Source organism: Cyprinus carpio, chromosome A16 (assembly GCF_018340385.1).
Source record: "Cyprinus carpio isolate SPL01 chromosome A16, ASM1834038v1, whole genome shotgun sequence".
NCBI classification, from domain to species: Eukaryota; Metazoa; Chordata; class Actinopteri; order Cypriniformes; family Cyprinidae; genus Cyprinus; species Cyprinus carpio.
Window position 1 is genome coordinate 20,642,322 of NC_056587.1, and position 13,641 is coordinate 20,655,962.

Consider the following 13,641-nt stretch of genomic DNA (forward strand, 5'->3'; position numbering starts at 1 on the left):
TTTGAATATATTTTAAGTAATTTATTCCTGTGAGTCAAAGCTGAATTTTCAGCATCATTACTCCAGTCTTCAGTGTCACATGATCCTTCAGAAATCATTTTAATATGCTGATTTGCACAGTAATTTTCTAGAAATCTTGATCTTTTTTTTATATAAATATAAAGAACAGCATTTATTTGCAATAGAAAACTGTCACTTTTGATTAGTTTGTCCCCTTTCTGAATAGAAGTATCAATTTCTTTAAAAAAAAAAAAAAAAAAGAACAAAGGGTTGTGTGTATTTACATATATATGTACATTTTCCATAGTTAAGTGAATTATTTTTTTTCAAACAAACAAGATAATAAAGCAGGATTCTTTATTTGAAAATGTTTATCGGTTTTCACATTGCAAGAAGATACAAGCTTTGTGGCCCCAGTAGCTCATGTAACATTCATGAAATGTTTCTAGAGATGACTTCAGGTGAAAAGCCCGCTAACTCAACACCACCACCGATCCCCCACCCGCCTCCCCCCGACACACACACTCAAACACACTCCTGCACATTTACATATTCATCTGTTTAGCAAACATCCAACTATATTTTTTAACCTTGCTTTGACATGAATCAGCAGCATTTTATTTTGGAAATCACCCACTTATCTTCCCCCAAGTTCTGCTGTAAACACACACACACACAAACACAGGTACAACAGGGCTTAATTTGCATCAGAAAAGCTGGATCTGGATCTGGAATTGGATTTTAAATGTGAGTCTGTCTCTGAGGTCAGCAGCCAATCAGAATTAACTTGACAATTTTCCTGCTCGAGTGTTATCAGTCACATGACATTTATAGCTCAAGTTATTAGCTGAAACTTCTTAAGATGTTACCATATAAAATTTCTTAACTTATTCCATGAGGTCTTAATGCATTTCCACAATTAACACTGTGAATCTAGCAAAGTTTTTAATATTTTCATGGAGATTCATAACACTGTATTTTTGTGTGTTTTCTTACCTCTGCATTAAAGTTTTTCAGTGTTTCTATTTGAAAATTTCGCATTTAATTCAATGTGTTAATTGGCGTTTCTTTATTTGTGAAATTTACTAGCAATTTCTGAGTGAAAACTGTTACAAAGTAATTTTTTTTGTAAGAAGTTATGGCAATTTGTTTAATTAATTAATTAATTTATTAGAAATAGACAACTATTACTATTATTTTTGTCAAATTAATGAATGATTAATAATCGTTAAATTCTTAATTTTGTAAAATAAAATAGCAATTTCAGAGTGAAAATAGTTTCAAATAAATTTTTTGAGGGAGTGGTGGCAAATTCGAAATTTCTCTCTTATGACCAACATAATTGATTACGTACATATCTGCTATATGAATTTTTTTATATAAGATTATGTTGATGGATATTTATTCCTCTTTTGTGTAGTCATAGAAATGCTACACTGGATTTGTTTCTTCTACTGAAAAATTTTATTTGTTGTAGTTTCCATTCACGACTATAGAAGTTTATGATGAATTCAGCTTCTGAGAACCACAGAAATGTGAAGCAGGTCCATTGACAAATGAAGCTCTGCTGACCTGGTTACACCAACAGCTGAAAACAGGAAGGGATCTAGTCGTCTAGAAATCAACAACAGAAAGACTTAAAGTGCAAACCAGTAGAGAAATACAACTTTCCATTTTCTCCATTATTAACATCTCTGTGTTCCCAAACTCACCTTAAATATACAAATCAGTCTTGTACTCTAAGTGATGATGATGATGATGATGAATCATGGTTTCCGTACATAAAAAAAACAAAAATCAAATCTCCACTGATACATTTATAGCTTAACATCAGTGTGTCACATGTAAAGGACGATGCATAGTTACCTGGTTCGTGTTTCGTTTTTAAATTATTGCAGTATCGCTCATTTGTTCCGGGCTGCGTGCCCAGTGTGAGGTGATGGAGGGGTTAATGGTCCGATCCGTCAGAGGTCATAGTTCACAGGTCAATAGGGGGCAAACAGTACATGCGTGTGAGCAGTCCTGATTGGCCCCGGTGCAGGGCGGAGCAGCGCGGTGGGGAGGGACTGTGTCTGAAAGAGGGCGGGGTTATGACAGGCACGCAGAGGGAAGGCGGAGCTAATGGCAGCGGCAACAGCTGCCAGGTGGGACGGCATTATCCTGGTTGTCTGCGGTGGACACAGGTCTTTACCGACTGGCATCTTCACCTGCTGAACACAGAACAGTTTTTTTTTTTTTTTAATTGTAAACAATTTTTTTTTTAACTAGTTAAATTATTATACATATAAAATACCATTATGATAATTATTAAATGAATAATAATGACACAGTCTACAGCATGATTCAAACACGCACGCAGTATATATATAATACATATACTGTATAAATAATAAATATAAATATAAAAGAAAAGAAGAAATATGCACACAAAAATATAGGCCAAAGCTTGTGTAGATATATTCCATCACCTCCACAAAAGTACAAACAATGTGGCATTGATTTATTGCTGAACTCAAAAACGTTCTGTATTTGGCAGTTTCTTTGCACTCATTTTGAGGCCTCGATGGAATAAATGAGCATCGGTCTAAATTTTTGTTTGCAAATTCAGTTTCATTATTAAAATCTGTAATCAAATGGGTTGTATTTTTAACAGTGAAGTGAGTGAAATCCATGCAGTGATGCCCTAAAACAGTGTTTCCCAACCTTTTTTTTTTTAGCCACAGCACAGTTTTGAAAAGTAAGAAGTCCCACGGCACACTATTAAGCACTGAAATATAACAAAATTGCATAAACATGCATTGCTTTAAATGGCATATTAAAACTGGATATTATATTTTAAGTAGTACTCACATTTAATGTGAAACTGGAGCTTAAGTCAGGTATGAACAGATATGAATAGGTAGCTTTATTGTTGTTGGTGATGATAAAACAGCAAATTTACATATCGTCGCTGTCGGGCGTAAACATTGTATGTTCAAAACCACTACCACTTTCAGGAAATATTTAATATAATTTAATAATTTAATATATACAAATAATTAGACAGCATCGTCAGAGTTGGTATTGTGGCTTTATATATGATCAGACACTTGCGAGGTTTTTGACCAGTGAATGATGGTGTTTTTTCTGTCATCAGAACGGCTGCATCTGAGGCAGTGAGTGCATCGCATTATGTTTTCATGAACTTACAGGTTATAAGGTTTATTATAGCTATATGGGCACTATGGGTTTTTTGTTGTTGAATACATTTGGCCAAAATATCATGACATGAAAGATTGAAGCGCAATGCACAGGACATATAAAACAGACTCTTCTCCGCACACACACACACACACACACACACACACACACACACACACACACACACACACACACACACCGAACAAACACACACAAAACATTAGCCTTTATAGACATAGTGTTGTTAAGTAAAGAAAACACTGTACTTATTTAAACATCAGTTCTTTATTTACCCTTGCATTGTGAACAAGCAGAGATCTGTCTCCAGACTACGCAAGGCGCTTCATTCTGAATGAATTATGAGAATTATGAAGTTATGAGGTTTTGCTGATAGTCTGAGGATCCAATGGCATTACGAGGTTTACTCACAAGCTCTTTTGAATGGCTTTCATTGGTTAATATTTGTAAAACCCACAAACGGTCGTAAAGATGACCAATAGCATTGATTTAAAAGAATATCAATAATGATGAAATATAATAGGGATAGAAAGTTTTGATAATTTTCCATGGCACACCTGACACAGTGGTTGGGAAACACTGCCTTAAAATCCTGCATATGTAGTGCGATGGAAGAGATAGCTCACTATGTCGATGTTGTTCCAAACCCGTAGGTTCTTTTCCATGGATCACCAAACAGTTTCACTACAACAACAGTTCACAGTGACAGCAAGCACCACAACAGTAGTCCACATGACTCATCCGCTATCTTCCAAAATGTCTGAAGTCATATGATAGATTTTGCTTGTTCAGATCACTCACTGGAAATCTTTGAAATCTCATTTGTGTTCACAGCGAGCTTGACGGATCTGGTCACTATGAGCTGTTGTTGCACGGAACAATGCAGAAAAAATATAACAATGACAGAATTTTCTGTCATTTTTGGGTGAGCTATCGCTTTAATAAACGGTCTTGATGTGTATAATTCATCAGGAAGTGTTATTTGAAAGGAAAACATTGTTTTGATAAGTGTTCATCAAAACAATGGTTTCCTCTGTCACTGAAATAACTTTTTCTGCTGACATACATGAGTCAAACAGGTGCTGAGAATACAATAATAAACTACACTGTTCAAAAGTTCGGGGTCACAGAAATAAATTACATTTTACAATACTGTATATCCACACAGAAAAGAGTTATGTCAAATTATAATACTATTTCACAATATTACTATTTTGACTGTATTTTTCATAATTCTTACATGAACATTTAAACATCTTACTGACCCTTTGATTTTGAATGGTAGCATATATTATTGTATTTTTTTATTTATTTAAAAAATTACATAAACCACCAACACATAATCTATACACCAATGAAGTCCTGGTCTTCATTATTTCCCAGAAATATGTTACATCGTGAAAGTTAAATGTGTTGTGAAATCAATTCATCTTGTTTTTATTAAATATGGCATCACTCCATCATGCAACATCTGATTTTGAAACAGTCTGGGCTGACACTTATTTATGCACCACTAGCAACACAAAACAGAAATAACTTTATTGTTTATTCATTTCCATTGAAATGAATGGTGTTGCTAAAGGATATTTTTCTCCATGCATTTTTAACCTTTCTTAAACTAACAGATGGCAGTTGCATTTGGAAGCGAGAGGATGCAGGAACCTACTGTCTGTTTGGTGGCTCCTCTTTGGGTTTTGGTGTAAGGACTGTACTTGGGTTTGGCTGGTTTCCCTGCAGCTCTGTCTTTATGGCGTCTGCTGCTGATATGCTGACGATGCAAACACAGAATGTGACGCAGATGTGATGAGCTGACAGACCCAGTTTACAGATTCTATAACAGCATTCAATGAACTTGTCATACCAAATTAAAATACAATTTGCACTGCAGATTATTTGCTTCATGCATTTATAGTAAAACACACACACACACACACACACACACACACACACACACACACACACACACACACACACACACACACACACACACACACACACACACACACACACACACACACACACACACATATATAGATAATGTTAGCATCCCCATAAAATAAACACTTTAACATTGCTATAAAGCAGGTACTTCAAGAGCAGGCAATTATTACTATTATTTTAGTAAAATAGTACACAATATTTCACTAAAACATCTGTGTTGCATAATAAATGAAATCTCACTAGCAAAACTTGTAGTCAAATGAGTTGTATTTTACAGTGAAGTGACTGAAATCCATGCAGCGCTGCAGTGTCATGCTGCGCTTTCGCTTTCAGAGTGACACACAAATGAGGTTCGGCGCTCACCTGCTTGAGCTGCGTCTCTGAATTGACGTGCACGTCGCAGGTTTCACAGTGGAATGTCTTGTTCTGCAGGCCCGTGTCTGCTTTAGTGGGTGCAGTCAGCTTGCTCTTCACCCCGGGCCTGGGGAAGGATTTGATGGAGCCGTTCCCACTCCGAGCCTCCAGCATGGTTTTGTGTTTGGTGCCTGAGGAACAAAACAAGGCAGGTTCAAAACATTTATCACCTTAATGATACGCCTTTGCCAGAGAAAACAAAACCGTGAGGGCTGGACGGAGTCTTAAGCGCTGATGCATCGATATTCTAAGTAGTTTATAAGTATACACTAACTGTCAAAAGAGACACGTGACTGACTTTATGTTTCTTGTTGATCTTAAACTAAAGGTTTTTGCTTGAATACTTGAAACTAATTTTGAAGACAAACATAAATGTGTAACTTTTGTACAAAATGAAATGATATAGATCAGCTGGATCAAATAGTGAAGAAAAAGCAGCTTCTATGAGCCACAGCTCTGGTTTCACGATTTTTATGATTTATTTTCTCCATAAGCATATTTTTTAAAAATCTTTCAAAAGCTCCAAACCATGAACCAAATCAAATAGCTCCACATCACAACATTTATCTGAAGCAAAAAGTGGTTCAGAACAGACAGTCGGTAAAGATTTTTAATGTTTTTAAAATAAGTCTCTTCTGTTCATCAAGGCTGCATTTATTTGACCAAAACACAGTAATATTTTTACAATTTAAAGAACTGTTTTAAAATGTAATTTATTCCTGTGATATCTTCAGTGTCACATGATCCTTCAGAAATTATTCTTATATGCTGATTTGCTGCTCAAGAAACATTTCTGATTATTATCAATGTTGAAAACAGTTGTGCTGCTTCATATTTTTGTGGAAACCATAATTTTCAGGATTCTCCTATGAACAAAAGGTTCAAAAGAAAGGCATTTAATTTAATTGAAATCTTTTGTAACATAATGTCCTTACTGTCATTTTTAATCAATTTAATGCATCCTTGCTGAATAAAAGCATTTAATTTCTTGAAAAAAAATGATGACAAACTTTTGAACAATAGTTTTGCTAATCATCATGTTAATGTAATCTAAATAGCCTGAAAAACCCACCAACCCCACAACCCAGCTTGACATATATTATTATAAAAAAGTTTCAGTATCTTGCTGTAGTACTTGAGTATTTTAGTAGTACTTACATTTTTTTAATTTGCCTTTTTCAACTTTTGACTCATAGCTTCTAATAAGAAGCTGTGCATTACAGTAATTGAAATTTACTGTAAAATGTCAAATTCACTGTAATCTTGAGTGACTTCTAGCTTTTATAAAACTGCAGCAACAACAATATGATAAAGGCCCTTTTTAAAGGGTATGGTACTTGAGCTGTGTTGTCCTGCATGTGTCTGAATAAGACCTGATCCTGCTGAATTCTGAAAATCCTCAGTGCAGGCGCTCTGAGAAGCTGCTTACCGGTATTATGTGCTTCCAGCTGTGACGCAGAGTTGACGGCCACCTTACAGAGGGAGCAGTAGAGCAGACGCAGCGCTTTCTCATCCTCCGTCTCTGGACTGACTGCGGGGTCGATCTCTTCTGGTTCAGGAGGGTTGGGCGTGATGGAGCGGCCGTCCTCTCCTCCTGACACTGAGGTAGACTCTGGCTCTGTGGGCTCCACCCCGGAGCCGGACACTGGGGCAGAAGAGGGTGATGAAGGGGTCACAGGCGCTCCATGACTCCCACCTGTAAAATACAAATAACCTGTTACTGGTAAGTGTAAAAATAATAGCTGGCTTAAATAATAATAATAGCTTTATTGTTTTATTGCTAGTCCGTTGTTTTTGAACTCAAGTGTTTCATAATGTGAAGCTGTTCTTGCACTGATGCCAGACTCATCATTCATATATTATGAAAAACTGTTTTGTTTCCATTTATCAAGGTCCAAATATAAATACAAAATAATTGAAATTAAGTACCTTTCATTTTTAAAGTACTTAAGTTAATGGATTATACAAAGACATATTATACAAAAACATTTTGCTCAATTTCCAGCATAAATCACACACACACACACACACACACACACACACACACACACACACACACACACACACACACACACACACACACACACACACAAAACTAATAACAAATAATTATTACTTAATACGTTTATTAACAAAATATTAAAACAATACAATAATAATTTAATACAGCATAAAAATAAAGCAAAAACATCCATAAAGTTCTAAATATGAAGAGGAAATTATTATAAATAAGAAAAAAAATATTTATTAGACTATACAAAGAAAAACATTTTTGGACAATTTCCAGCATAACTAACAAACTACATGGCAATACAAAATGTAAATGTAATTAAACAATTATAATAATTTATTAAATTGAAAAAAATTAAATACAACATTTGAAACACAAACAAGCACATAAATAAATAGAGACACGTTATTCATTAATTATAAATAATCATTCATCATCAAGTATCAAATAAATTGTAAAAAGAAAATGATAAAAAGAAAGATGACCTTTTCATTTTTAAAGTATTTAATTTACTGGACTATGCATGTAAAATCTAATTAAAAATCATTAAAAATATATAATAACTTAAAATGTAAAAATGTAATTATTACAAGTTAAATAAAATTGAACTAAATAAATATTTGATAAGCACATGCATATTTTTCTAACTGAAGGCAGATTTTTCTAATTATAAACACATTATACTGTCCACTGGACGGGTGAGTGTTGGATTGTGTTTTGGATGAATAAATATGCAGCAGGCACACGTAAACACAAACCCTGATGTCACTGATGACTTGTCAACCTCTAAAAGCTCCTTCGGTGCCATTGTCAATAATACATGAGCACTTTATTCCATCAAATGGCACTCTTACGTTCTGACTGTGAATTTTTCCCCGAGTGTTGGACTTGCTTTGATTTGAAGACTTCCTTTATTTGTGCTGGAAAATAACTGTGTCAAATCGATTGGCGCCACATGCCAGTATTACCTAATGTGGTCGACACTGAAATTAATTGCAGCAAATAAGATAAACTGCCGCTGAATTTCCCCAGATGAGATCTGGTTCTGGCAGGACGCTCTGATCAATGTCTGAAGGGTCTGAACTCTTTGTACAGTAATAACACAGAGGCTTTCTTCATTTCAGACCCTGGGGACTCAATCGATACTGAATTATGTTGTTCTATTTTGGTGACCCGTAAAGTAGAGTCTTTTATTTATCCCAGAGCTCCTCTTTGGATCATCTGTAAAAGAAAAGAGGCATGGATGCTACCGAACATCCCGCTCAAACTAAAACCAATTAGTTAATGTCACGGTGCGCCTACTGCGAGGAGCGAAGAGGCGAAGGAGCAAGGAGATGCTCCAGAACAATCAGACTTTATTTACAAATATATGGGAACATACACGTACCACACAGGGATTGACGGTTAAGACTAGATGCCAGACTCTGGAAAACACAAGGCTAATAATTCAGGGAAAGTAATCATGGAGAGCTGAAACAGGTAGAGTAATTAATCAAAAACTATGGAAACTAAACACACAATTAAAGAGGGAACACCTGGAATCGAAAAACACTGTCAGTACGAGGGAGAAGCTAGGTCACAGGAGGGAACATGGAAACGTGGGAGAGGAAAACAAACACCAAAACAGTCCATGGGTGTGAAATTACTCGCCTCTCCTGGAAGGTGACAGTTCCATCAGGGAGGTGGGGGGGGCAGGTGCTCTGGAGGCACTCGGCCCGACCTCTACAGATGGATCCCTATACCCCCCCCCCAAAAAAAAGTTATTGGGGAGAATATTGGCTGGTGGGCTGGATTGGTGCGGGAAAAAAAAAGGAAAACAAAATGCTCTCGAAAAAGGAAACAAAAACATGAACAGAAAGGGCGCTGCTTACTGTTTAGGTCTAGTCTTCTGTCACAGTGCGCCTACTGTGAGGAGACGTGGGACAATCCAGAACAATCACACTTTATTTACAAATACATGGGAACACGCACGTAGCACCTGGGGATTGATGTAAGACTAGACGCCAGACTCAGGAAAACACAGGGCTGATAATCACAGGGAAAGTAATCAGGGAGAACTGAAACAGGTGGAGTAATTAATCAAAAACAGTTAAACCCAGGGCTGCAACAAACCATTATTTTGAAAATCAATTAATCTAACGATTAAAGGGGTCATATGATGTTGATAAAAAGAACATTATTTGGTGTATTTGGTGTAATGAAATGTGTTTATGCAGTTTAAGGTTCAAAAAGCGCATTATTTTCTGCATAATGTACATTATTGTTGCTCCTCTATGCCCTGGCTTCTGAAACAAGTCGATTTCTACAAAGCTCATCGTTCTGAAAAGTGAGGTGTACGCTGATTGGCCAGCTATCCAGTGCATTTGATTGGCCGAATACCTCAATCGTGTGACGGAAATGTTACGCCCCTTAACATACTGTGATGCTGTCTCCCGGCACGATGAGACAAAACCAATAAAACCCATTACAAAAGAGGCATTTGTTGCATCCAGTGGGGACATAATTACTGATTATAATGACTTATACTGTCTTTTTATGCATTGCGTTGCATTGCGTATCGCTCTGCGTAAACAATCTGCATTTGTGATCGGAGAAACAACAAGCGCTACTCTACACTGCTCAAAACTCACATTTGAATCATCAGCGGCAAATTCTTTAAATATGTAACAGACTGTGAGTCAGAAGCGCCAGACTGTCCTTGCAAAGTTGGAATTGCCAACTTTATAGAAACAGCCTTTGTGCCACAGCCACATTGCAGGCTATTGGTTCAGTCTTTATCCTCCATAAATGTGCAAGGCATAATATTTGGGTCAGAATTGTTCTGGAACAGTCTTGAAATACAACTTAACCACTAAAATTGTGTCTGAAAGAACAAAACAAAGTAGTTTCATTTCACAACGAAACACACAGCATCCTCCCACAACAAGGCCAGGTTGCGGCAACAGCGAGAATAAAAGTTAACTTCTTTCTTTGCATTTTGGGCGGTGGCAAATCTTCCCACATTGTGATGAGACGTTGGGGGGGTAGTACGAGCCTTTTAGGAAGGCGTGTGTGACTCTTACTTTTATAAAGAATATCTCTTTGGATTTAAGACTTTAGTCTTTGAAACTTACAGATCTTCTTCATGCACCAAGAGCTTGGAACACTCCAAAGAGAAAGGAAAATTTATAAAACTCACCAACACTCAAAAAATATTTGTCAACACCACAAACTCAAAGAACGTAAAAAAAAAACTATTAATAACTTCACAAATAACAAAACTCCATTTTCACTAAATCTCAAAAACTTTCCCACACTCTACTGGTTTGGGTGTTTATCAATGGCTGCCCACTGCTCCGGGTGTGTTGTTCACAGTGTGGTGTGTGTTCAATCTCGTGTGTTGTGTGCACTTTGGATGGGTTTTAAAGCAGAGCACGAATCCAAGTATGGGTCACCATACTTGGCTGTATGTCACGTCACTTTCACTTTCACTTTCACTTATCTCATAAGTGCATCGTCTTCTATTGAATAATATGCAGGAGGGCTGAAGTAGTAGCTTTTCATCAACTCATAAAACTCCTGCAGTTTTCATTTACCCCAGAGTTGTAATGTTTAATGCATGTCATGATGTTGATAAGAAAGAATGTAATACATTTTATTTCCCCCCTTTTTTTAATAACAATAATCCCATGTAAATTTTTAAACAAGTTAGATCAAAAGTAATCTAAAAGCAGTCAGAATATTGCATTACTGACTTCAATTTTAATCATGTAATTTTTAATCGGTTACAGACTACAACTTGTAAGTAATCTACCCAGCTCTGCCGCTGACATACTGTAGTATGGCTAGTTGTCTTACTGATTGACGTGGGCTGTTATAACTGGTTTGTATTTTCTGTCTAAACCCCCATCTGTAGAGCTTTGAGAGGAGCTCTTTTGGTTCCCTGTTGTCTCTTTTTGAGTTCCCCGCTTTTACTTACAATGATCAAGTTCGACTGAAGTGTCGGTGTGGGTGCCACTGCAGATTTAATAGAAACTGGAGTGTAGATGAAGTTCTCTGTGCCAAGCTGTCATGGTCAGTGATGCTTCACTGGTGGGAGAGAACTGGCTCTTTTTTGCCATCAGCATTGCCACCCCAGTCCACAGCTCAACAAGCTAATCTCCTTTAGCCAGCTGGTGAGCCTTTAAGAAAGGCTCTGGGTTCTAAACTGTATGTGCAGAACTACATATTGGTGGAGTTAGGGTTAACTATAGGGCTGAAATGATTAGGCGAAAGTATCGAAACTGTGGACAATAAAAAAAAATTGTCAACAAAATGCTTCTTTTCCATTGTGATTCTAAATTGCAAAACTAATAATTAATTAAGTCATAAAAATTAAAAAAAATACCTAATGGCCAAGTGGTTTACAATAATGTCATGTTAAAATGGCCATTAAGAAGGGCTGTGGGTGCTAAAACTGTATGTGCAAAACTAATATTAATGGAGTTAGGGTCATAAAAATTAATATTTAAAAATGAAAACAAAATAAAACACTTGAATAAACAAATCATAAATAAATTATTTAAAAATGAAAACAAAATAAAACACTTGAATACCCAAATCTGAAATATTTTATTTGTTTATCTTTGATGTGACTATTATTAACCAACAGCAGATGTTTGATAAATTACTGAAATTTTAACTTAATATTTACCTGACGATTTAAAGTGGTTTGACTGACAAAATGTTTGGGAAACCTGCATCGCATGAACAAACATTAATAAAAATGAAAACAGCAAAGGCATGGTCAGAGTTGAAAAAATGTACACTAACAATGAGCAATATATTTCTACATTTATAACTACTGTTAATATAATTTTTTATGTAATTTCATAGTCAATTAACTAATGTTAACAGTATTTTTGCTTTGAAAAATGTATTCGTAAATTCTGAGATTAACTAATGTAGTTAACTAATGTTACCAAATGTAACCTTATTGTAAAGTGATACCATATTTATCAATATTTAGTTATAATTGTTTAGGTTTTTACATTGAAATTTTTAAGTTTTTAAATTCAAGTTTTTTTTTATCTACTACAGGTGCATCTCAATGAATTAGAATGTCGTGGAAAAGTTCATTTATTTCAGTAATTCAACTCAAATTGAGAAACTCATGTATTAAATAATTTCAGTGCACACAGACTGAAGTAGTTTAAGTTTTTGGTTTTTTTAATTGTGATGATTTTGGCTCACATTTAAAAAAATTCACCAATTCACTCAACAAATTAGAATATTGTGACATGCCAATCAGCTAATCTGACAACTGTCAGACTGCTGATCTGACAGTTGTCCAGAAGACAATCACTGACACCCTTCACAAGAAGGGTAAGCCACAAACATTCATTGCCAAAGAAGCTGGCTGTTCACAGAGTGCTGTATCCAAGCATGTTAACAGAAAGTTGATTGGAAGGAAAAAAGTGTGGAAGAAAAAGATGCACAATCAACAGAGAGAACCGCAGCCTTATGAGGATTGTCAAGCAAAATCGATTCAAGAATTTGAGTGAACTTCACAAGGAATGGACTGAGGCTGGGGTCAAGGCATCAAGAGCCACCACACACAGACGTGTCAAGGAATTTGGCTACAGTTGTCGTATTCCTCTTGTTAAGCCACTCCTGAACCACAGACAACGTCATGGGCTAAGGAGAAGAAGAACTGGACTGTTGCCCAGTGGTCCAAAGTCCTCTTTTCAGATGAGAGCAAGTTTTGTGTTTCATTTGGAAACCAAGGTCCTAGAGTCTGGAGGAAGGGTGGAGAAGCTCATAGCCCAAGCTGCTTGAAGTCCAGTGTTAAGTTTCCACAGTCTGTGATGATTCGGGGTGCAATGTCATCTGCTGGTGTTGGTCCATTGTGTTTTTTGAAAACCGAAGTCTATGCACCTGTTTACCAAGAAATTTTGGCACTTCAAAAGTGCACTTCATGCTTCCTTCTGCTGACCAGCTTTTGAAGATGCTGATTCATTTTCCAGCAGGATTTGGCACCTGCCCACACTGCCAAAAGCACCAAAAGTTGGTTAAATGACCATGGTGTTGGTGTGCTTGACCGGCCAGCAAACTCACCA

The 13,641-nt window shown here is 36.3% G+C and overlaps 1 protein-coding gene across 6 annotated transcripts in view; it reads right to left on the bottom strand.

The window, feature by feature from the left end:
- Window positions 1-353: 353 nt before the first annotated feature.
- Window positions 354-13,641, bottom strand: part of LOC109105501 (zinc finger protein 385D-like) — a 59,556-nt gene continuing 46,268 nt past the window's right edge. For 2 of the 6 annotated variants that reach the window (XM_042773222.1, XM_042773225.1), the window contains 4 exons: window positions 6,983-7,249; window positions 5,503-5,684; window positions 4,865-4,966; window positions 354-2,210 (listed from right to left, as the gene is read on the bottom strand). In XM_042773222.1, coding sequence (XP_042629156.1) covers window positions 1,986-2,210; window positions 4,865-4,966; window positions 5,503-5,684; window positions 6,983-7,249 — 776 coding nt within the window. In that variant the 3' untranslated portion in view covers window positions 354-1,985. The remainder of the gene's footprint in view (window positions 2,211-4,864; window positions 4,967-5,502; window positions 5,685-6,982; window positions 7,250-13,641) is intronic. The other 4 variants (XR_006162044.1, XR_006162043.1, XR_006162042.1 and 1 more) reach the window with 4 other exon arrangements.